At 39.8% G+C, this 26,124-nt stretch overlaps 1 protein-coding gene across 9 annotated transcripts in view; it reads right to left on the bottom strand.

Annotated features, from left to right (window-relative positions):
* The window catches only part of FAM13A (family with sequence similarity 13 member A), a 376,344-nt gene that overhangs the window by 5,334 nt on the left and 344,886 nt on the right, over positions 1 to 26,124 (bottom strand). For 7 of the 9 annotated variants that reach the window (XM_050790419.1, XM_050790418.1, XM_050790420.1 and 4 more), the window contains 8 exons: positions 18,363 to 18,576; positions 17,699 to 17,837; positions 16,898 to 16,979; positions 15,883 to 16,103; positions 15,191 to 15,274; positions 7,334 to 7,429; positions 5,767 to 5,850; positions 304 to 500 (listed from right to left, as the gene is read on the bottom strand). In XM_050790419.1, coding sequence (XP_050646376.1) covers positions 304 to 500; positions 5,767 to 5,850; positions 7,334 to 7,429; positions 15,191 to 15,274; positions 15,883 to 16,103; positions 16,898 to 16,979; positions 17,699 to 17,837; positions 18,363 to 18,576 — 1,117 coding nt within the window. The remainder of the gene's footprint in view (positions 1 to 303; positions 501 to 5,766; positions 5,851 to 7,333; positions 7,430 to 15,190; positions 15,275 to 15,882; positions 16,104 to 16,897; positions 16,980 to 17,698; positions 17,838 to 18,362; positions 18,577 to 26,124) is intronic. The other 2 variants (XM_050790421.1, XM_050790426.1) reach the window with 1 other exon arrangement.

Raw genomic sequence — 26,124 nt, 5'->3', positions numbered from 1 at the left:
CTTTGAAAGAAGATGACGTCTGTGCTCAGCGTGTGTTAAGTGATGGGCTGTGATGTACAGAACCACACAGTGCCATTTAGAGAGAGAACTTCTGGTTGTTTAAACAAGACTCAAAAGTTCCCTCAAATAATATGGGCTGAAGCATATAAAAAAAGAATTAAAAAAAAATCAGTTTTATCCAGATACACCCCAGGTAGTCACATGTATTTTATCAGCTAATTTATTTAGATACAAAGGCTAAGATAATATTTAAGAGAGCTATTTTTACCAAAACATTTCACCGCCACCATCGAAATGACATACATTGAGGCAGCATGGAGATTCGAAAGCCCTGTGTCCTGGCTGCATTTTGATGGTATTTTATCATCCATTGGGGAAATAAAGCCATCAGCATCATCTTCGAATTGGTCCAGAAAGCATCGTGCACTGAAATCGGGTTTCAGAGTGACCATGAAGTCTGGCTTCACATTGCTATCGTCTTCTGACCCCTCCTCTTCTTCCTGGAGATACACAGCAACCCCAATAAAAATCTGGTCACTTTTTGGGGCACACTTTCATTATGAGTATCATTTAATAATCATTTAATTACCAGACACCATAGTTTCTTCTGTATCTACATTTAGCAATACATATGTACATTACAGATATATTATTGAATATCCGTATTCAATATAAATATACACATTTAATAACACAAACAACGTAGCCACTCAGTAGAGAAAACAGACTGCAAAACTATTTTCAAATGAGTGTACAGCATGTTAATAGTTGTCAGGATGGGGTAAGAAGGAACAACCATCATAATTTATAACCTAAATCAGATGAACTAAAAGGATCCAAAATTTTCCAGCTGTGACAGTACAAAACAAAATTCATCACCAGTAACCAGTGCTTTAAAGGATTCCACTACTTGTGTATCTCAGAGGGCTTTTTAAAAAAAATCAGTCTGAACATTTTCTGAAATAAAACAATACAACCTTTCTATTTAAGAATTGAGATTAGAAAATATTTTCTGGTTGCTTAATGCACAGAATTTTAGGGAAATTTTAAGAAGACTGAAACATTATATTCTCGTGATTAAAATAAGAAAACTCAAGCTTTTCCAAAGAACTTCCGAGGGCCAAAAATCTATTTTTCAGCATACAAGTTTCTAAGAAAAGTATGCTATTCTCTGTATTGATAATGCAAATAGAAAAATAATAAAGCCAGATCAGCATTTCTTAGAGCCAATTTAAGGCTATGTAAGCCTAAGGAAGAGATAATATCAGAGTCTGAAAGATTTCAAAAGAAGTGATGTACTGCCAAAAGGTAGTCAGACCACAGAGAATAACTTACTATCCTAAAAAAATTTAAAAATTGGTTCAGAATACAGCTATATGAAAAACGGTATGCACAGCATCAGTTATTACAGGTAAACCAAATGGCTTCAATGGCAGTGCAGCAAAAAAATCTCTGGAGGCAGCAGCAGTACCTGCTGGAGGGCAAAGTGCAAGTGTGCAAATGGTTCATGGTGAATTTTGGTATGTTTAATAATGGTGTTTCTGAAGAGAAATACTGGGAATAAACAAGCCACCAAACCAAGCAAAACAAAAAAGGACTATCATATAACTGATATCAAAGTATTGCTATGAAAATAAAATTGGCAAAAGCTAGGTGGCTTTTCCAGATTGTCTCAGCTGTGACTTCAGATCTTGAGTCTCTTTAAATTGTTAAAAACATTTAAAAATTTACAAAGTAAAATTGACTTTTTAAATGAACACGCTTCTTTTTGTTTTATTAAGAGTCATAACAATTCCCATCGACATAGTTTTGATAAAAATTGAGATAATGTATGTCAGGTACCTCATAAGGCACACCTGAGACACTGGCTGTGCACATCAGTTTTCTGCTCCCTCTCTTCCTTCCTCTCCCCTGGATAAGGAAGACAGGGTAGAAGCACCTGACCATAACTCAGTGGAGGCAGGAATTGGGGCCTATCTGTTTACTGCTGTCCCCAGAGCTTGGCCAATGCTTGCATATGGCCAATAAATGGCTATTAAGCAGTCTAGTAATTCAGTTTGAAAAGAGAACTACAAAAAACTATTAGAAGAGCATAAACACCTGGGACAGCTAACGAAGTTACAAATAAGAACTTAACGGCCTTTAATGAAATCAGGTGTCTAGGTCTTATCAATTATATCCCAAAGTCCTGAGAGAACTTAAAAATGTGGAAGTCTGCCTTGCACATAGTGAGCACTCAATATTTTTTGAGATAAATGTAACAAAATTATCCTTAGTAGCCTTTGACAATCACGAGGAAAAATAGCAAATAGATTTTCAAATAAGACAATCATCGTAAGTGTTGTAGAGACTGGATAGATTCTAGAAGAAATTAATACATAGATAATATATAAGCAATTGGGAAATAATCAGTGATCAACTGATGAGACTGGTTCCTTAAAAATGAGTCACGAAAACGAACCATTTTTCCTTTTTTGATAGATGTAGTATTTGGATTTCAATAAACAACCAGGTAAGCAGACACTATGAAAGGAAAGCTGGCTGCCCACATTTCTGCTGAGTAATGACTAAAGGGTGACGTGAACCTGAAGCGCAGTCTACAGCAGCCCCTGTGCCTGACCCTGCCTTCCTCAGTATCTGAGTCACTTGGACAAAGAAAAGGCATATTCTCAAAATGTACAGATAATACAAAGCGGGTAGGGATATCTGATATGTTGGAATACAAAAGCTAGATTTAGTGTATTTCCTACAGCTGAAATAGAAGTATGAGATGTAACAAATTAGAAAAATTCAAGGCCCTCTAATTAGGAAAAAGAAAGGCTGGATACATCAGTGGCAATGCAGAAGTATACAGCAAAGTGTGAGCCATGCCAGGGCCATGAGCAGTGGTTCTCAATGGGGGTAATCTGTTCCCTCGGGGACATCGGGCAATGTCTGGAAACATTTTTGGCTCTCACGACTGGTGAAGGGGTTGTGGTGGCACACTACTGGCCTCTAATGGGTGGAGGCCAAGGACTCTGGTAAGCAACCCACAAAGCACAGGGCAGTGCTGCACAACGGTTACCGGCCCCAAAGGTCAGCAGTGCTGAGGCTGACACCCTATCCTCAGACAGGCCAAAATAAATAACTGTCCCAATACCCTGACAGTTGCATAGGCAAGAAATTGGAGGCATGAAAAGGTCTCAGTCATCCAGATCAAGGTAAAGACTAGTCTTTGGTTCACTGTTCTGATTAACATCATATCCAGATTAATGTCCAGTTCTGGGTATCAGTTTTAACAGCAACACTGATAAACCAGTGTGTGTGCACACAGCAGAGCTAGGAGACCACTGAAAGGTCTGGAACCCATATCACATAAGAGTAAGAGGAACTTGGATAACAGATTGTCATAGGGTGTGGAGTGACAGTGGGCAGGGCAGGTGACTGTAAATACAGGCAGTGCTCTCAGGGAAGAAGCAGTGTGTTTATTTCATGGTGCTCCAAAGGGCAAAACTAAGCCTATGGGATAGAATGCAATAAATGGATAATAACTATGAATATTCTAATTTCAACTATTTTCATTAACTTTTTGTATTTATCAAACCTATACATTTTAAATTACATATTATGTAATTAAGAAAGATAATTATAAAACCAATAATATAAGTTGTTAGCTATTATTGATACTCATGTAGTGAGTGACCTAACTGCTCCCATTGATGTAAACGTTTCAAGCTTGAGGATGGAATCTCTCTGTAGGGACAATGTCTTTATTCTGCCGGAGAAGTTTTAGGGGGGATTCTTATGTTGGCCAGGAGAACTGACTAGATGATCTCTAGGTTACCTTGGGTTGGAAAATCTAGGCCTTCAGAACTTGAGCTGGCTCTAGTTCATATACAGCTGGTTCGCTCCCAAAAGCATTTAAAACCAGGGGTGAGTTTTGGAGAAACCACTTAGATACAATCTTATCTGCACACACACCAAATTCTAAATTGGAATTGCCAAGATTTAGTACAGTCAAAATACATTCTAATAGGCCTGGCCAACAGGAACAAAATGAACCAAAAGACAGCACTGTTTACAAAAGCAAGGTAGTCGTTGCAAAATTATCTGAAATTTTGACCATGATGTGGGCCAGGAGATAAACCACAGCCAAAATACACTTGTGAAAAAAAATTAAGCTAAAGGATAAGAATGGGAAAAATGTCTTTTATATAAAAAAGAGTATCCATCATTAGGTTATCTTCAATTCATCTAGTGAAATCATTATTAAGTGTCTATATTTTGGATGTGTTCAAGAACACATTTTTATCTAGTAATGGTTCTATTGCATGCTGCTAAGAGAAACATGCTAATTTTCATACACACAATTACCCAAATTTCTCCAATTACTGTGGTTTCATTCTTGGGTGACATTACCAGCCAGACAAAATTTGTCTTTCATTAACATCAAGCTTATTGTAAGAAAATAGCTCTAATTTTTAAAGACACAATATAGTATACTGGCCCAAATTTCAAGTACCAAGTTTAGAGCATTTTCATGAAACAAGTTCTGCTTAATACAGTGAGCACAGTCATTGCCTAATACCATACAATTAGGCATATGAAGTATTAAGATCTGCAAAAGGCAAGAAAAGGAATACATAAAAGAAGACTTTGTAGCTTGTGGTGCCTTACCTCAGACAAGAAAATGGAGAAGTTCTCAACTGGTTTCCCTCAGTAGACAAGAGTCCCCCATATACTGAAATAATCATTCCTAACTATAGCATGTAAATGACCACCCCAGGCTCGGAACTGTCACAGAAATATGACAAGTGAAACTCTTAAAACTCACTTCTGCTTCAGGTTTAACTCTTGCTTTGGAATTAAATGACTGTTAGAAAAACAATCACTGATTTTTAAAAAATGATTTCCCTTGATTTTTCATCTCTGGAGTTCTGTATAAGGCAGTCCAGTTTGTTCAGTTGTCTAGAAACAAAAACATGAAAGAGGCTGATCCTAGTACGGGCCAGTTAGGGTCCCACAGAGACACGCTGGTCTATGGGCACAGATTCCATCTCCCATTCTAGCAAAAGTAGCCACTGATGACAAGGATTATCTGTACAAAATCCGTATTACTGGAAAAAAAAATCAGGACATATGTTCTGGCAGCTATCAGTCATTCACAGCACCTCATTTGTAAATTAAGAGCAGACTTTAAAATTAGTCCTGGGGACTAAATGTGCTATGAGACAGTCAAGAAGGAAAAGCTGGAAATATTGCACCCGCAAATCTGTCAAAAACTACTATTTGTAGAAGTAAAATTTTGCATTGTTTTATATGTTTATATCTATTTCCTATGCTAATTTTGATTTTTCTATAAACAGTATATGAGATTCCTTTTAAAGTTGGTCTCATGAGCTAATTTAAGATTTTGGAATACAGAAAATCCATTCCCCAAATACAGAAAACAAAACCAAATGAAAAGCATTGTGGACAACAAAACCAAACAAAATAATCCCTGAAAGCAAAGTAAAAACAAAATGAACGACAGCAAATAATACAAACAAAAAAGAGCAGGGAATAAAATAAAACCAAAGAGATCAGCTAAATGAGACTGGAGAAATCAGCACTCTTTACAGGGAACTGTTGAAAGTCGGTTATATGCAGCTACTGATTTTTAGGGAATGCTAGGAGAAGCCATCACCAAAAGGCCCAATCACACCCCCTTTCCATTCACCGGAGGGGAGGGGAGTAGGGAGGGAACTGGTGCGGATTTAGCAATGGGTTAGCAGCTGGGGTCTTCACCTTTATCTCCTTGAAGAAGGAAGCAGTTTCGCCCTCGATAATTGGCTGCAGCAAAGGGCTTCTCCGCTTGCTGGAGGGGGAACCCTGTGACAGGTGTTAACAAGTAGGTTACATTCCGAATCCCTTTCCCTTTCCCTCCAGCTCTCGGCCTCCTCTGACCTCACCAGTATTTATTAACTTTTAACTCTGCATTCTTACCCCTCCCTGCCAAACACTCCCAGGAAAACCTGAAACAACAAAAGTTCTTTTTCCAAGTTGCTGCTTCCCTTCAGCGCCCACACACATAAATCAAGGAGGACAGAGTACAGCGAGAACAGCACAGGACTGTATCCGGCAGACACGCAGAAGAAACCCGAGGAGAAACACCTGCTCCCACCGCTGCCCCCACCAGTCACAGTAGCCACAAGAACACTTCGGCTGTAGTCAGCTAAGGAGAATCACATAAGCTCAGAAAGCAATACAAAGGGGAGCTGGCTTCTCTGTTGCACGTTCACCCTACTTAGGGACACTATGGGTTCCTGCCTGGAGAATGAAAACAACTCCTTGGATCTAATCGTTTTATTTGTTAGTTTAGGACATTCCTCCAGAATACACTAAAGTGGCTTTCTTCAAATACACCTGCCTGAGATCTCTGGACCCTCCTTTCTTCATTAAATACATTGTTAAAAGAAATAGACAATATCCTAGGCCTAGAAATAAGAAGGGCATTTAAGGCCGGGCCAGACAGGAGCAGCGGCTAAAATGAGTATGTATTGCAACGGCAACATCAAAGTGAGTTTGTGTCTGCTTATTAAAGAGCCTAAAAGCCAGCAGGGGAGATGGGAGCACTGAAACAGAGGCAAATGTTTCCCCGAGAGACGGGCAGGGCAGAACACCCCACTCATAAGCTGGGGGTGGAAATGCTGAGACTGGGATGAGGGATGGGAGCAGGTGGCTGGGCCTTAAAGACTGTCCTGTCGCTGAAGGCAAGCTCCTGCTCCCTACTCTTGACAAAATCAAAATCCAGGAGCCAAAAGCAGCAAAGTTCAAGGATGGTGGCCACTGACAGCAACTTCAATGAGCAGCCTCCTTTCCTACACCTTGCCACATCCTCCAAGAAGAAGGGCCTCTTGCTTGAGTTTCTCAGAGGATTTTCTCCCTGGACACAATTCCCAAGGGAGTTATCCCCTCTTGGATGGGAGGGACTATGAGCAGAGGGCCTTGGGACCACAGCAGCACTCTTTGGAGTGAAGAGGGCTGGAGAAAGCACAGCCCTGCCCGCTTGGTGCTCTGTCCATCTGGCCCAGCACATCCAATGGATGTACATGCCTTTGGGGCAAAGCATGTCCTCCAAAAGGGAAAAATAAATTCTATCAGCTTCAGATTTGCCCATTTTTAACAAATGTAGCCTCAGGGGTCTTTGATAAAGTCTTCATTCCTCAAGCTGTGGGTCATGGATACTAATGGCTGATTCAGCCACTAAAGCCTATTCTTTAATGAGAAAGCAGGTTAGGGCCCTAATTCATATATCCAGGGCCCATTCAAGCAGAAAGGTGTTGTAGCAGCCACAGGAAGGTATTCTACTCACAATGATGGGTATGGTGTTGGCTCGGGACAGGATCTGTTTGACCAGCCGGTACCTGTCATATAGTGGCTTCATCACCTGACGTTCGTTCTTTGTTACCTGAAAAGCAAGAACGAGAGCTATGAGAAGCCTGCTGCTGGGAGTCACGACCAGCTGTCTAAGCATGCTCTGGGCCTTTGTAATTCTAGAGAAACTCCAGATGATGCAACTTAAGTCTTACTACCCTCACAAAATTTATTTAAACTGATAATATTATTTATTCAATAAATATTCAGATTACCTACTTCAGCTGCAGATCAGGGGACGTCACTCCATTGGTAGTACAACTTTTTCTAAATCCAAACTAGGATCATTCTCAGGTTCCTGCTTAAAACTCCTCCAGGTTCAGAGTTCCCACATGACTATTTTCTGAGCCCAGGGAAAATGAAAGCATATATTTGCTATAAGACGTATCATGTAGGCTGTGCACGGTGGCTCACGCCTGTAAGCCCAGCACTTTGGGAGGCTGAGGCAGGCAGATCACCTGAGGTCAGGAGTTCGAGACCAGCCTGGTCAACACGGTGAAACCCCATCTCTACTTTAAAAAAAAAAAAAAAAAATAGCTGGGTGTGGTAGTGGGCACCTGTAGTCCGAGCTATGCAGGAGGATGAGGTGGAGAATTGCTTGAACACAGGAGGTGGAGGTTGCAGTGAGCCAAGATCACACAACTGCACTCCAGCCTGGGTGACAGAGCAAGACTGTCTTTAAAAAAATAAAGACAAAAAACAAAAGACATATCACGTAGTTCATTCACTTCTTTCTCCTCTATGAAATTGTTATGTTTCTAAGAACAAGATTCTGGCAAACAGTGGGTATTCAAGGAACATTTGATGAAAAATACATGCACTGATTCATCTGTATATCCCTAATAGAATCTGGCACAGGGCTAAAAAATGTTTAAAGGACGGATTCTCCAGGCAGTGGGGAGGAATCACACCCAGCTCCCTGGTACAGTATTGGAAGCGCCTCATACTCTTTCTGCTGTTTCTCCTCCCCATCACACCTCCAGCTCCAGCAATCAAGTAGGTTGTCTCAACCTTCTTGTCTAATTCCCTCTACCCTGCCATGACTTCCTCTTTGCTCTTTTGTTTGGCAAATTCCAGATCGAGAGCCACTTCCCTGTGCAGCCTTCTTCCAATATCCCCCATTCTGGGAGACTCACCCATTCTCTCCTTTGTTTCACCACCCTGCCGGTGCATACCCTGCAATTTCACAAATGCTTTTATACTCTATTGTAGCGATATGTTGACACGTGTCTCCTCCTTGAGACTGTAGCCCCTTGAGAGCAGGAGTTTATGTTTTTGTATCCCTAGTAACTATTTCAGTGCCTGAATACTTGGTGGAAATATTCCATAAATATCAAATGAGTGAATAAATGGTTCAAACATAAATAGGTGTACCTGATTCACAGATGCAGTCCCATTGGTTACTTAAATGGGGAATGAGATGAAGCATCTTTGTTTCAAGTTAGCTGTTTGTCTCCTGCATTCTCTTACAACTTCACACATAATAAGGCAAGAGTTTTAGAGGTAAGAAAGGCAAGTAGCATTAGCTTTGACCATTTCTTTTATGGGTTTTTTGAGCCTTCAACTTCAAAGATGACTCTGGATTATAAAGAAATGGATGGTCCTTTGTTGCCTTTTGTATTTGCCTTTCTCAAAGTGATCAACAGAAAGTGTGCTTTGGATAAACTTGACAAGTTAGAATAAGATCAACAAGAATAACAGCCTTTTATTTCTTGCTCTTCTGTTATCAGATAACTAACGGGCAATTTGTATTTTCCTCTTCCACTATCTACTATACCATGAGGAGTTTTATAATTTTACAAATAATGACTGTCAAAACTAGAAGGGTCTCAAATTATTTTACAGAAAAAGACTAAGGATCAAACCCCAGGTGTCACCCGCTACACACCTACCACCCAGCTGAAATGAAGACTGTGTGCAGTGCTGGCAAAGATGCTGAACATCTGGAACTCTCCTTCACTGCTGGTAAGAGTGAAATACTTTAGAAAACTATTTGGCAGTACCTACTAGAGCTGAACTTATGACTCGTCAATTCCACTCTTCAGTATATACCAAACAAAGGTGGCCTTAAGTTCATCAAAAGACATATGTAAGAATGTTCATTGCAGCACTGTAATCCCAAACTGGAAATAGTCCCAAACCAGAAATCGCCCATATGCCCAGTGATAGAATGAAGTATGTTCCCCAAATTGAATACTTACACAGCAATGAGAATGAGTGAATCACAGCTATATGCAACATCATGGATTAGCCTCATAATAATAAAGCCGAGTAAATTACACCAGACACAAAACATACTGTCAGATTCCACTTACATAAAGGTCAAAAATAAGAAAGAGCCACAGAGTTAGATGATAGTGGTTTTTCTCTGTGGAACCTTGAGTCACGGTACTGACTGGAAGGGAACATAAGCGAGGCCTTTGGAGGATCAGCAACGTTTTGTTTTTTGATCTGGGTGCTGGTTACCTGGGTGTGTTTACTTTGTGAAATTTCATCAAGACACATGTTTATAATTTGGGCTCGTTTCTGCACTTACGTTATACATGGTAAGCATCCCAAATCTGAAAATCCAAAATCTGAAACTTTTTGAGAACTGACATGATGCCAAAAGGAAATGTTCATTGGAACGTTTTGAATTTCAGATTTTGGGATTTGGGATGCTCAATCAGTATAATGCAAATATTCCAAAATCTGAACAAATCCAAAATCTGAAACACTTCTGGTCCCAAGCATTTTGTATAAGGGATATTCAACCTGTACTTCAACAAAAGTGCAACGATAGCCACAAAAAAGTGTGAGGAACAGAAATGAAATGATTTGTACAATGTCATATGTAAAATGACAGAATTTAGGACTGTCGGACACATGAAATAATTTTTTAAACAATATATAGAACATGTTGTAGATGAGATTAAAGTGCATCTAATGTCAGCACATGACACATGGTGAAATATAATGTGCAAGATAAACAATAGATGGTTGAGTAACCAAAGTAAACTAAAAATAGAAATAGGAACCAGCCAGCATCCCCACTGTGAACTAGCATCCATTAGTATGTATTTGGCAGAAACATCTTTGAAAGTAAAACCAACCAGTTACAACAAATTTGACACAAACCAATCTCATTCTTACTCTTTATTCAAAAAGAAAGTTTTCTACTTGGAGTAGATGAGGAAGATCACTGGCTTAATTCTTCGGCTCATGCCATTGATATTTAGATTTTCTACAAATTGCTCATGTTTTCAATAAGTGGCCCCCAGGAACTAATCACATGTGGGTGATCTGACAAAATCCAGTGTTTTTGACTATGGAGAGTTAAAACTCATGATTCCACAAAACCATTGTCATTTAACAGAAGCACTAAAAATATCAAAGATCTTTAAGTCTGAGGTAAGAGAAAGGTGTAAGAATAATGACCTGATTTTTATCATAATCATTTTCATGATATATATTTGAAGCCAAAGGCTCAGTGATACTAAAAGTTAATGCAACTTTTACCCATCATAATAACGATCAGTGCTCGGTTTGTAAGTGGGGTCAAAATTTAATCAGTAGTTATATGAACAAAGCAGGACCTTCGTTGAACTGTCAAAAAAGAGCTATTAAATCTGCCATAGGAAAACCGTTTGAGTTGACGTCTCTTATTCTTGACTCATCAGCTGCTCAGGGATTCTGCTGCCCACTAAGAACAGGGCTCTGAATGAGCTACTGAAATTCTCTCAGCCTCAGTTTTCTGAATGGTAAATTGCAGAAATCAAATTAGAAAATCTTTATGCTTCCTAATTGCTTGGAAATGACTTTAGGCCAGGCATATAGTATATTCTCTCTTCAAAGTACTTTCACTCCTCTGTCTTCAAAACTTTATCTAAAGTGATAGTGCTGAATGGTCTTCCAATATGTGGAACTAGGGTTATCCGGAAGACGTATTTTTGCACATAAGTGAAACAACGTAAATATCCAGATGTGAAGATCTAAGGGGAGAATGTGGCACTTCCACTCCGTCTTTCCTTAATGATTCAAATAAATTGTCATTTACTGGTCTCTTACTACCCTATTTGGTTGCCCCGTAAGTTTCGGATATTTCAAAACACAAAGGGAACACTAGCCAACAATTATCCACATTTAATTAATGGCAAGTCTTGAACAGAAATCATAAAGGCCTGATTAGGCAGCTGCATTTGTCTGCCTTTATATTTTGTGATGGTTTTGGTCTTAGCCTCAAATAAAACTTCCTTACTGCAGTATCAGTTTGGTTGCTGTTGCCTGACAAAACCACAAAGGTGAAAGGTAAAATGATGAATGTATTTACTTTAAAAATAAAGATAAATTAGAACTATGAAATATTAAGAGCTAGAAAAGCCTTATTTTTTAGATGATAAAATTAAAGCACCAGAGAGGGTAATGATTTGCTCAAGGCCACAGAGTTGGGTCCAGATCCGAGGTTTATGGACTTCCAGTTGTTTTCTTTCACAAATAAGAAGTAGGATCTTTAACTGTGATGATTTTTGGATTCGGGATGCTCAATCAGTGGCACGTCAATACAGCATAAAGGATATAGTGCTGTCAATATAGCACAGAGATGTAGCATTATTCTCTAATAGGGTTTGGCCAAGCTGCCTTCATAACGAAGAACTCTGCCTTCCAAGCCAAGAGTTTGCCTATATTGAATTTACAGAAATTTGTGCTTATGAACAGTGTCACAGAAACACAACTTTGTGAGAAATTATGTCATAGACAAACTATGCGGCCTCAAACTCTCCTTGATAAAACAAGAAGTACTTTGAGTTTGTGTGTGAGGGGTATACCTCTGAATCATCAAACTGCTAGAAGGAGAAGACAAAATGAGATGGATTCTTATAACTGTTGCATTCTTGGCCTATTAATTTGAAAAATGACAACTCTCTCTTCATTATCAGGTAATCATAACAGACTGTAAAAAGATCAGAAAATCCAAAACAGCAGTTAACCAAAGGAGAATATTTATAAATGGCTCCAGAATTTGCATTTAAATTTGAACATGGATGTGTCTAGGGTCCTCAAGGTTTAAAAACACACAAGACTAAAATACTCCATTGAGGAAGAACCAGAAGCTCTGATCAGGCAACCCATTCTCTCCCCTCTGTTTATTATCAAATAGTGGGATACACAGACAGTAACACAGTGACATGTAGTTATTTACTGCACTTCTGTGACATGCTCTTTTGATGAGAAGATTCTTAAATATTGAAAAGGACACACTTTAATAAGAATAGGGAATTATATGCCTGTGTATACATGAGTGTTTTGTTTTTATATATAAGTCTGCAGAGTGCCCTGATAAAGCAAACAGCTTTGCTAAAAATGTACAGAAGCAGCTGATTACCGTTTCGGCCTAAGATTTTACTAGTTAGTGCCCTTTTAAATCAGTATCTGTAGACTCAGAAAAAATCCATTGAATTCTGAGCACCTGCTTTTCTGAACAATTGGGGTTTGGAACAATAGTTTAACTCTGGAAGTACATGTATTTTTCTTCTAAGAAGAGTGTTGTCCACATGGTATTTACAGTCCAGAGTCCATGGTAACACCAGAAATCTAAGAATTAAAAGTTTACTCTTTGATTTGTTTTTCAGACTGGCCAGATATCAAATGAACTCTGCTTTTCCTGAAGAGGTTGGAGCATCACATTCCAAATAGAGAGAGGCAGAGAGTTTGGCACGGGACCAGAAATGAATGATGCTCAAATTTCCTACAGCATTTGTTCCCCACCCTATGAGATGCTAGAATCCAGACCCACCTGAAAGGGTGATGAAAGGAAATAAGGCAGGGCCAAGAATAATAGTTCATATTCTTAATAAGAGGGCTATGAAATGCACATTCTTTTGCCTGATTTAATCACTTAATCAGAAGGAGGCTACAGAGAGTAGAACATGTAATTGTAACAGAAGTGAAAACTATCATTTACTGTGCAAACCCAGTAAAAGCCACCCCACCCCACTTCCTCAGTGGCAGACATCCTACAGGTAAATATACACAGATAAACGTCTGTGTGTGTGTGTGTAATATCATTTCATCTCCTTGGCAATTTATAACAGGTATCTATTATATAGACAAAGCACCAAGGCTCTGAGAGGTTACCTAAGCAGCCCAATGTCACAGAGATCATCTCAGTGGGGCTGGTTTTGAAGCTGGGTCTGCCAATTCTATGTGTCTGACCCAGTCCAGACTGATTGAGGGAATCTGTTCCCAACTCAGAGCAACAAATACTACAGCACACACAATACTCAACTGGCAGCAAGGTGAAGTCTATCTAGAACACAGCTGTGAGCTCCTAAGGGCCTTGGGCATGGAAGTCCTTAAAGGTGTCTATCAATGTCATAACCCAAATCCACAGAAGGAAAAGAGGAAATGTTAAAGAAGGAAAACACACCTTCTCCATGAGGCCTGCCATACGGCTACACAGAGATCTATACTTTAGGGTTCTGAGCCTATTGTGGAGAAGGAGCATCTCTCTGATAAAAGAAGTTCACTTCTTCCTCTACACATTTTGAACATTCCAGTGGAGAAGGAGAAAGTTTCACAGCGTATTTGAGCTCTAGAGCATTTACTATTTGGTTCAATGCCTTTAAAAAAATCCCACACAAAGCTTGGCTGAAGCATGAACATTATCCCAGAGTGTCAGTATTTTCCACTGCAGGGACAGGCCAGCAGAATAAATCATCATCAGTGGCAGCATTTTTTTTTTTTTTAACATTTAAACCTGATAAATTCAGAATAAAATGCCACCAAGGAGACATTCTACAGATAGTTATTGGACCCGTGTCATGTGTCAGGTCTGGTGCTAGACACTGAGGACTGGGGTCACCACTAGGTGAACAAAGCCCAGAATCCCTACCCTCCCACACCTTAGAGTCTAGTGAATTATTCTGGAACCTTCTTTATTTAAAAGAGCATATTTTAGATGAAAAGACTATCGTATAGTCATGGCCAAGACTGAAAAAGAGATCTATACTTTTTGGCTATATAAAAATAATCAGTGAACCTAAACTTCATGCTTCCTTATACCTGCTTTCAAGAATTTGTTTTGTTAGGTCTCTGACAACATTATGAACAAAAGGTTATTAAGAATGACTGACAAGAAGGGTGTGTGATGAAAAGTTCTTCAAGGAGGAGAGCAGAAGCCTATCGTGCTACCGCTTCCCCCACAGCTAACAACAAACATTCCAGCAGTGCTTGCTGAACAGCAAGCCACCGCAAATGCTTCCGTGATTAGGAAAAGGCAAAGCCATATTTTGGATTCCTCACACTTCTAGTTCTGAATGGCAGCTGGAACTTCTTTACAGACAAACACTAGTTGCACTGCATTGCAGAGAGATTGAATTTTAAGGCAGATCATTCTAGTTTAACACCTTTCATTTTATGGATGAGGAAGCCTACAGTCAGTGACAGCTTATCGGGGGAGACCTAGGGACAGCGAAGTCTTCAAACTCCAGGGGTCTTTACGCCCTATACTCTGCCCCCCCAACCCCTGGCCCCTCCACCATTCCTTCCTTTAAAGCAGTACATTAATGACTAAATTTTACTTGCAAACAAATTTTTCACTGGAACCCAATTAAGTTCAACATCTACTAGATAGAACTTTCTTATTGGCTAAGCCTTCAGAAAGCTTAGTTATGGTGTAAATATATAGTAACCTCCTTTATCCTAAAAGTAAAGAAAGCAGACACTAGGGAACCCCATTTGTAAAATACTGAACATAGAAAATCCATTTCTAAAGCCAGATAATTGACCCAATCAGAAAATTTACTACATCACATACCGGCCGTCCATGAATGCTTTCATAATATAACAGAGCTTTCTGCAGAGCCACTTTCTCATTAGCAATCTGGTCTTTGGTCATATCCTGTATAAACACAGGGATAGAGAATTGAAAGAGAGGAAAATGTTTGTGAACATTCCAACTTCTTTACTTAAACACATTCCTAAAGCAAGGCTAAAAAGATTCCTCATATAACAGCTCTCCCTAGCTCTATCCAAAGTTCCTTTAGTAATGGGCTATTCCTGAGCTCTTGGGAGAAATGTGACCAGCACAGCAGAATCATCAGCCACTTGGATCTCCCACATGGCAGTAAAGGTACTGTGAACACTGAGGTAAGCAGGGCTGTGAGGCACATGGGGCTTAGCTTAATGGCCCAAGCAATGACGACAGTTATATGTTACACAGTCCCAAAGGTTTGTCTCTAATCCTTCTACCTCAGAGAGTCACAAAACCAGCTATTAACCTAAACAAGTTCATTCTGTAACCTATACAATAGAGTTTTGTTTTCAGTCTGTAGTCAAAAACCAAAGCACCCACAGTTAACGCACTCTGCAGTGGTTTCATCAGCTTCTCTAGACACTTAACAGCCTGGAAGGCTTAACAAGGCATCACCTTCCTACTGGGATTCGTGTGGCATGCCCTGTGTCCCTACCACATTGACTGGGGCTTAGGACTTCGCAGAATCATCGCACCTTAATGTCCTCAGGACGGCTGCTTTCCGCTCGCTTCTCCTGGAGCTTCCTCTGAATAGATTCCAACGTGGCTTCAACACTGGGCTTTATTGCTTTATCTACCAGCTCTTGCTTCTTCTCATCTTCTTTCTCAAGCTGGGAACCAAAACTCTTGGGAAGTGTGTTGCTTCGCTGCCGCATCCTGGGAGTTAGGTCCTCTTCAGATATCTTTAGTTTTGACTCTAGTTGAGAAGATTTCGGGGTAGAGATATGAGATTTGATGTCTGCCCAACACAAATTGTTTTTCTGTAGTGTCAATAACTTATTCTGTCTTTTTTCAGAGAGTATCTAGTTACAGTATCAGTAGAAATCCCTGAATTATTATGCAAAACCTGAGCTAATGGTAACATCTTCTTTGATTATATGGAATGTTTTCCTAACACTAATTGCTGAGAAAGCTTTAGCCGCATCTATCTGTATGATGTTCTCAGAATGTGGCATCCTTGTTCCTTCAGTGGTTAAAGGTATTTACTAATCTAATGCCCAACCCCTGGCCAACCTTTTCTGTATGACTTACATACTTTATTCTGAAATTAGGTTCACTTTGTATTCTATTCAGTTGTTTATATGTTTATATTCCCATCTCTGAAAAGATGGGAATCTCTTTGAGGGATGGGGGCCAAACGCTTTGCAGATTCATCTCTGTGTCTACTTGTTTGCTTCTACCACCACAGCAAATGGAGACTTGGATTAAACAGGTGTTTGAGAGATGTTGACTTGAAACCATCATCCTTTCTATTAGTGATCTAGGGAAATGAAGAAATGCTGCAGGATTCGCCTCTTAGCTGATCTGGTTTCCCTATGACTGAGACCATGCAAAGACCTGGGGCAGTGGTCACTCTGAATAGCTGAGAGTGCTGGGAAGCAACTTTAAGGACCCTGGAATGCCTTAGCAGTGGCAGTCAGTGGGAGAGGAGGTGAGAGACTCTGCACCTGGCTTGTTGTACAGAAGCCACAGCTCCAGAACTTTACCCACCTTTAAGTTGTCTCCGGAATTTGGCAAGGTCATTTGTCCATTTCAGAACCTCTGCATTGGCTGCTTTGTCACTGTGGGAAGGCTGAGAAAAGGAAGTCTAGAGTAAATGCTTGGGAACTGGAGCAGGGAAAAGAAGAAGTGTTTGATGATCATTTTTGTTTTAAATAGGAAGGAAAAATTGAGCCCCATCAGAATAAGAAATTAAACACAAATGTAATTCCATTATCCTTTCCATTTGGTTATTTTGATGCTTTCAAAAAATTCCTCAGAGGCAAAATGCATCTTTATGATCAGGGACTTCTGTGAGGTCCAAGACCCCCTTGCCATTATTTGTAGGGTTCAACCTGTAAGGCAAACAGTGTAGAAAACAGAGGGGTATATGATGTTTTGCTCAGCAACCATCATGAAAATGCCTGTTTGCCACTCTTGTGGGAAATCCTGAGTACAGAGCTGACAGCAGAACAAGCTCAGTGCTAACGAGATTTCAGAAGATAATATTGAATTAAATTTTAGTCAAACGATTTCATTCAACAATTTCTCCAGCTCCTGCTTACTGATTAATTTATAAAATGTAGATTTAAACTTTCATTTTTTTTTTGGTAAGAATGCACTTGTGCAAGAAAAATGCTGACACATAATGATTGGGGTTTATCAGGGTGTACTATCCAGGGTTTGCTGCCTTTTTGTTGTAAGATTCCCTAGAAGTCTCCCTTAACCTTTCGTTGTTTCTTTGAGTTGTTGAAACACTGGCATGTCCAGGGAAAGGGGGAGGTGAAAAGAACAGTGTGAGGGGACACTTACTCTGTACTTCTTCTCTTCTTCAAATCTATCTTCAAACTTCCGGATCTTCTTTTTAAGGCTCTGAATCCTTCGTGTGAGCTGGGCAGGCGTCAGGTCCTCTTGCTCATCATCGTAGGACCCCAGGGAGGAGCTTCGCCGCCTGGGAAGAGTACAACTTGGGTCAGTTTCCCCAGGAGCAGTCACTGCTTGGCGAGAGGGGCCCTGGGGAAGTGGGACACCATGTGGCATGTGGTGGTGGGGTGGGGTGGCAGCGTGAAGACCAAACAGCCTCTCTCCTCTTGAATAAAAGACACTTGACTGATCCACTGGAGCGTGGTATGTCCCACCTATTAAGTATACATCTAAGCTTTTCTAGCTCACATTTCTAATTAGCAAAGTAGGACTGAAGTCGACCTTTCCTGTGGGCCTAAAAGAGCTGAATTGGAGAGTGCTTTGGAAAGGAGGTGCTAAGAAAATTCAGTATGTGATGTTGCAGTTAGTTGGGCCACAGCTCAAATGGGAAACTGCAACGCGGCCTGTGTCCTAGGATGGAGAATTTCACATATGTTGCTCCATAGGCTCACGACTTAATTAACAAAACATTATTCGCTATCAGTGCCATTCCTATCTTTTCTGATGTTGTGGGGATGATGCATTTACCTATTGGCAACACAGAGAAACATACCTCATGAAAGAATGGGAGTCTGGTGGGGAAGGAGGCACTTCCGTGTCATCCAGGTATTGTCTGCTCTGCCCATAAGCGTAGAACCGAGGAGAGAGCATGGGGTCGCTGTCTTCGTCCAGCAGCTGACGGATCAGGCGCCCAGCCTGCGGCGAGAGGCGGGCTTCATCGGAGTCACTGTTCTCCCGCTGCCAGGAGGACAAAGCAGGGATAGGCTCTGGAAAATAAGGGCAGTAAGAGGTCAGGACTGTTCCTGAAAGAGGGCAGGGTTGTTCTTTAAAACACGTGTTTCCCAGGCTTCCCAGATGCTTTAGGAAGCTGCCTATTGAATCATTTCTCATTTTACAGCTAAGGTCTAGACTAAGGACACTGTGCCCCAACTGAAATCACTAACGTGTCTGACAGCCATCATCTATCTACCTCTCATTTCCATTCCCACTGGCTTTCCAAAGAGAATTTGCTAGGGCTACCCTGGGGAGGAGCCTTGAAGGGGGAAGCCCAGTCGATCAGTGACAAAACTCTTCCACCTGATGGCATCATTGAACAGAAAATGTGCACGCCTAAAATCCCAGCACTTTGGAAGGCCAAGGCAGGTGGATCACCTGAGGTCAGGAGCTTGAGACCAGCCTGGCCAACATGGTGAAACCCCATCTCTACTAAAAATACAAAATTTAGCTGGGCCTGGTGGCGGATGTGTGTAATCCCAGCTACTCGGGAGGCTGAGGCACGAGAATCGCTTGAAGCCAGGAGGCAGAGTTTGCAGTGAGCAGAGATAGTGCCACTGCACTCCAGCCTGGGTGACAGAGTGAGGCTCTGTCTCAGAAAAAAAAAAAAAAAAGAAAATGTGTTGGTGGGGGAGATATTTGGCATCACAGCTGTACAGCCTTCACTAAACAACTGAGGAGTCAAGCTAAGGAACCACATCAATCTTGAGAGAGCCTATGTATTTAGGAGTTTATAACTTCCCTTGAGGTCATCCAGTAAGCTGTTTTGTGTGCTTCTGCTTAAGTGTGTTGGGATTAGCACATTTAAGATGCATGCTTTGCGCTCAAAACTTCAGAAGCTGCTCAAGACTCCAGTTAGAGTGAGATGCATACATAAATTAGCCAACAGAGGAAAAACGAACACCTTACAAAGGACAAATTTGTACAAATCAGTTTAGATAATCTGTTAAAAAAAATAACATGCTCAGCACAGAATCTTGATCTGTCATTTAGGGAGGGAAGAAGGCAATTGTTTATTTCTATTTACTGTAAGACACCTCAATAGACTCCTTTCCTCATTTAAAAAAACCCGTCTAAAAGATTTAAAAAATAGATGTCGATGATATAAGGTATTTCATTTGTAATGTTTGCATTATAAAATGAGTTATGCTTTACATTTACTTGCGGATTACTGTGATTTACACAACGCTAGAATTTGGCCATGATCTTAAATTCTGGGATTCCTAGACTTTGAATCATGGAACAGTTGCTCCTCTACCTATCATACTATAAAATGTGCAAAACTATCTTGAATAAGTGCTTATTCAGGCTTCTATTTAAAAATAGATAATCCTAGAATGTTACAGCTGGGTGTGACTTCATACCTCAACTAATTTTGTGATTTCTCAATCCTGGCCGCACATTGAAGTCACACAGGGAAATATAAATGACTACCAGAACGCAGGCTTCTCACACCATCCAAGTCAACAACATTTAGGTGAGGGTCAGATATTTGCCCGTCACACACACACAAGTTTAAAAGCTGTCCAGGTGATGCTCATGTGCAGCCAGGTTTGAGAACGATTGATCCGACCCGGCAGATGACAGATAAGGAAACTGAAACCCTAAGAGGTGGGTCTAGAAGCTAAGTCTCCTGACTTCCAGATCCATGCTACAACTTAGAATGTGCCAAGTGCTTCCATAAGAGTGGCAGCTTTGAGATTTTTGTAGATCCCACATAATAGGGAGGATAAGCATATTAATTAAAAAAAATTACTTTATATGGCATGAGGTCCACAGGTTCTCGAAATTTAAAGAGAGCTAGGTTATCTGGAAACGCAGACAAAAATACAAACATTCTGAGAAATGAAAGCAGTGTGAAAGACAGATTCGTATCTATCGAGGCTCAAAAAGTGGCAGAGGACATGCTAGTAGATGTGCTTGGCGAAAGCTGGAGACGAACAGGAGGTGTTTCATCATTTGTGCTAACATTATCGGTCTGCTCCTTCTAACTGGTAGGACTTGGGCACAAGCAGCTCAAACTGCCAACATAAAAGAATAGAAAATGGACTGAGAGGCGAAGTAACGAAGGGGGAGTGGAAAGCAACCCCTAGAAAAAATAAAACATGTCAGCTGCAGAAAATGGAGCTATTAAACTGACCAGCTTGCATCTTCTCTGTCATGATATTTCATGAGACAGCGTAATTTTCTGCAAGGACTTTCCCCATGAGAGGGAAAGGGTTAAGATGGCTCGAACAGTAATGCAGCAGGCAATAAGCTCACTGCAGAGTGGCAAAGCAGCAAAGCCTTCCTGGGGACAGAGGGCTTTGGCAAAGCAAAGTCTGATGTTGATATTGGCATTTGAGTGCTGGTTAGTTTGACATTTCTATTCATAAAAACTTAGTTTAAAAGGTGTTACCTTACATCCTGAAGCCCTTTAATGTGTTAGAATCTAGCAGAATATTTCCTTAAAAATGTTACAACTCTTCTTTAAGTTTTCAACTAGGTGGTCTCTGTGTATACAAATATTTGCTTATAAGTGTGTGTGATAAGATAAACTGTGATCTTGAATTCACTATAAAATGCTAATCATGGAACTGAATAATCATTATTTGATGCTTTGTGGCTAATGGCAGGGCCATCCATCAGTTTTCTTGTTTGTTAACACAGCTTTATTTTGTGGCTTTATTCTTCATCAATTGCTTCACTGACAGGGAGATCAAATGTGTCCTTTTCCTAGTGTCTCCCGTGGTATACAGGAAATACACAGCTGCAGTAATTCTAGCTTATCAGTGACATTTTCTCCTAAAGCATATAGTTAGGGTGAATGAATTCACTTATTTTAAAATGAGAAATGTAAAACTATATGAAATTTCGACTTTAATAAAAAGGTATGCATGTAGAACAGAAGTGAAAGGTTTCTCATCTATGCAACACAAAATGCTTACGTGATTTTCCCCTTTTCCTCTCTTTTCTGTTATTCGATCGTCTTATAGTTTAAGGCTTCTATTCAAAAGAGTTATAAAATGACATGTAATACACAGTTCACTATAACTAAGGAATCAGTAAAACTGTTCCCCATTTTAGTTTGAAATGATCTAAAAGCACAAGGCTCACATTTTGAGAGTTGGCACTCAACTAGAACAACAACAAAGAACTAAATAAGGTAGTGTGGTAGGTAATAGGTCTAATTTCACCGCCTGCCTAGAGAGCTGGTTTTGAGAATGTATTCACTTACCATTCCCAGTTGCTACTTTGGGCAATATTTTGTATTTTAACTAGCAGTGCTAGAGCAAGGAAAGAGACAGGGATGTTGCAAGAAAATTATTCAAAGGGAAAAACAGGAGGCATGTGAGGCTTCACACTGGACTGTCTTGCTAAAGCACCACAAAATAAATGCATTTTCATATCTAGACCAAAGTTCCTTGTATACAGTTAGTTTTGCTTCTAGTCATGTGTCTCGTCACAGTGAACTCTGGACATAAGTATGACATGCCTCTCTATTAAAAATTAATCCACCCAGGTCAGTTGACATCGCAGCAGGTCTGAAATAACAGAGATAAAAGCTGCATGCTTGCTACTGAAGTAATAAAAAAGACTAGGCCCTGGGGGACTTCCAGTTCAGACACCATAGTACACATGGATATAACGGAAATTTTCTGTAGAAAGAGGGACATATCTCTGAGTAATGCTATCGTGGTCACTGGGACATAGCTACTCTCTGCTTGGCTGGCTGGATCCACTTACTATACAAAAGAAAACCGGCTATTGAGATGATTTATTTCTCAGAAATCTGCACAGAATTAAGGGGGCTGATGTTTTCCACATTTCCTTTCCAACTGTATTATTTAGAGCCATTACTCCTTGGCAAGATGTAACCATCTTTCTGCTCAGCTGAGTTAGGAGGTACTTGGACATCCCAGACATAGAAAGATATAAGCCTCATGGTGGAGGCTCTTTCCTGAAAGAATTTTATAACATTTTTAGTGTTCCAAAATTTAGAACAATGTTAGTCCTATTAAATTGTTCAATTAGTCTTGTAAACTATCAGAGTTAGGAAGAACTAGAGTAGTCAGCTTTATCAATCACAAATTTAATCCTTACATTTCATATAACTGCTTTGTCCCTGTTTGCAAAGTTAATAAGCAAGCCCTTAGTAGCTCCATTTAAATCATTAATAAATGTGTGGAACAGGATAGGGCTGAGGACTTTTTACCTAATGAGAATACCCCCGTGTGAGTTGACTTGGATCCACTTATGTGCACATTTAAGAACAGTTGTTTCATCAGTTACTAATTCACTACCCCACCTGTCTTCTCTCCTGCTTCTCTGACAGTCAGGCTATCATTAAGGCCCTGTCAGAGGCCCAGCTGAAGTCTTTTCAAATGCACCATTTCCCTAATCTAGAGTCTAGTATTAATAATATCAAAGAAAGAAAGGAGGTTGGTGTGACATGGTTAATCCTTAGTAAATCTGTAGAGGACCTAGTAATACTGATTCCTCTTGTGTTCAGAGTCATCCATGGCCATTTGGTAAACTGCGCTCTGGTTTCAAAGAAGACAAACTTAGGCTGTCTTTTCCTGAAACTATACTTGGAAAGATTTATGGAAGATAAAACTAACACTCACATAATACCTACTAAGTGCCCATACTGTGCTGCGCACTTAGCATATTTTAGCTTATTTAATCCTTGCATTACTTATTAAATAGATACTACTGTATCAACTATTCATTATTACCTACTGTTACCACCCTATTTAAAGATGGGAAAATTAAGGTGAAAACCAAGGCAGGTTTACTAACTTGTCGTAAAGCTGATAAGCAGCAGAGCCAGGATTTGAACCCAGGGAATCTGGCTTGTAACTACTTTGATCTGTTGCCTGTAAGGATATAAAACTGGCATTGTTTAGAAAGAGGCATCAGGTGGAAGTGAGGAGACTTTGTTACTCTGAATCATCAGTTTGCTTCTTTTGGCCTCAGTATTCTTATCTGTATAACAGGAAGGTTCAAGCGGAAGGTCTTTTGAGATCTCTTGCTTTTCTATGATACTTTTAGCGAATTTCCTTTCCAAAGTTACTTTCAACAAGCAGTACGTTTTAGATATATGAAGTATCTTATGCCCTTTTAAAAATACCACCCAGCTCCCCAGTTTTTGAAATGGGGAATTGTTATGTTGCCCAGGCTGGTTTTGAACTCCCAGGCTGAAGTGATCCTCCTGCTTCAGCCCCTTAGGTAGTAGGGACGCCAGGCGCAGACCACCATGCCCGGCTTAAAATGCCCCTTTAAATTTAATTTCATCAGGACATATTGAATAGAGTAGCTGACTGCTTAAACCCCAGTACTTACACAAGGAGTATCCTCAAATCAACATAATCGACTGCTTGGGAACATTCTAATTATGCAACTCTGAAGAGCTTTAAATAACACAGAATAGTATATTAAATTTGTATATTCATTTAACTCTGGTGAAAGGAAATCCTAGTAATAACAGTCATGTGGATAAAGCAAATAATAAAACAGCTATGTATATTTAAAAAGGATAAAGTACGCCTAGTATTTGCCAATAAGCATGACCAGACTCGGATCCTATGTTCACTTTGTGAGGGTTCCATTCTACATGTCCTATGGAATCTATTTCTTAGTTTCATTTCCCCTTTTGTTTCCTTGATGTTGAGTCCCAGAAGCCAATGAACATCATTTTCGTGTGGAGGGGCAGTACTTAGTGAAGAGCCTGCTGGTGCTCGCCTCTGCAGTAAGTATTGCTTCACCTGATATTCTGCGATTCCACACGAATGTGAGAGTATGAGCTACAGTATGGGGATGGGAAGGAGCAACCAAACAAAAGAGGGGATGGTGGCTTGAAGACTGGTGATGGGGGCTTGCAGGTGGATACTGGTTCAGGTGGTTTTTGCTAATTACGACTTTCGTTTACATATTTTGTTGCACTGGCTTCACATTCACAAATTCGTGCAAAGTTTATTCCTTACTGGAAAGACACCATTTTCTTATTTTAGCTATAAAAACGGTGATATTTTAGTGATCAGACTTATTGCTCTCATTTTATGCAAAAATTCCTTTACTTTTATTATACTTATAGCTACATTAATGCTAAAGTTACAATAAGTACATAAGCTTAAAAAAAGTCACTGAAAGCAGTAACCAAATGATCAGAATGGCCTTAGTGTGAATTCATGTAGATTTTAAAGATATGTACGTTCAATAACAAATGCGGTAATTGGCAAAACAAAAACAAAAAAAGTTAAAGCAAGTTATCTCAAAAACTACTTGGAATACACAATCCACTTTCCCAAGCCTATCAAAATGCAATGTATTTTTTTCCAATAACTTAAAAAAAATCCATCTAGATTTCTAAAATAAAATGTTGGTTCCTTCAATTATAATCTGAAGGAAAATTCTTTATGTTAATAGCTTTAAGGAAACTATAAACTGGCTTGCAGTCACTCTGAAGAGTATTCTCAGCTTTATATTAGCATTATTTCAGTGGCTGGGAGAGACGATACATTTATGACTAACCAAGATAAAAATAACAAACTGAGTCCATTTTAGGAGAAAGAAAAAATATGGCTAATTTGAATTCTAACCAAAAATCCTAGTTTTTATCTAGAGCTTTAGTGTAGACCATATCACTAAGACTTGTGCAAATATAACTTTTTTTTTGGTTACTACATTTTTCTTTTATTTGGGTAACAGTGACTACTATGGGAGGTGGGGGCAAAGGTTGTTTTTAACGTATGAATTAAAAACTAACATGTGATTATTTCACGGTCCTCAAAAATGAAAGAACATAAAGGTACTCAGGAATATATAACTGAAATTACAAATTAAACAACACTGCGTTTTGCTGCTCAGTGAATGCCTTTTGAGCTGAAAATGTCTGACAAAATCTCAAATCCACTGCCTAATTATATAAAAAGAACTAGAACAGGTTTCTTAGATTGCAAGGACAGAACTAGAGTAAAAAATAGTTTGTTTTCACTGAAGCCCTGGATGCCAGAAATGGAGTTTACTCTTTTTCACCTGGTGGTCTTTTCAGCTTTCCTCTTGATCCTTCATCTAACGTCATTAACATAACTTCTTGGATTAAAAAAGAGGGGAAAGTGGGTAGGGAGAGAAGACAAGGAGATCCACGTGCTGAAACGGGACTGATTTTTCACAGCTAAGACCCCCGGTAAGTCATTGTGTTAAGTCATGCTGCTGTATTGGAAACAGGTGCACAATTTTTCCCTCCTTGCAGCCGTCACGCACATACTGTATAGAGGTAGACTGGCATTTATTTTGGATCCATATTGGTATGTGTTTGGATGCAGACACATGGATAATGAAAGAACAAGCAGCTAGATAAAACTGCTGCAATATCCTCCCAGAAACACAATTTTGACAAGGCTACTCTCTTCTTTGCAAGTACATCTCTAACGTTTTCACCAAAGTCTCTAGAAAATCTGAAGCACTCACTGTATTACAGGCTTTCAGTAAGATGCATGTATTCAGTGTTCTTTTTGATAAGCAAATTCCTTAAATTTGCTAACCTGAAAAAAAAAATC

Source organism: Macaca thibetana, chromosome 5 (assembly GCF_024542745.1).
Source record: "Macaca thibetana thibetana isolate TM-01 chromosome 5, ASM2454274v1, whole genome shotgun sequence".
Classification (NCBI taxonomy): domain Eukaryota; kingdom Metazoa; phylum Chordata; class Mammalia; order Primates; family Cercopithecidae; genus Macaca; species Macaca thibetana.
The sequence above is the reverse complement of the archived record's forward strand: the minus strand, read 5'-3'. Positions and strand labels throughout refer to the sequence as shown.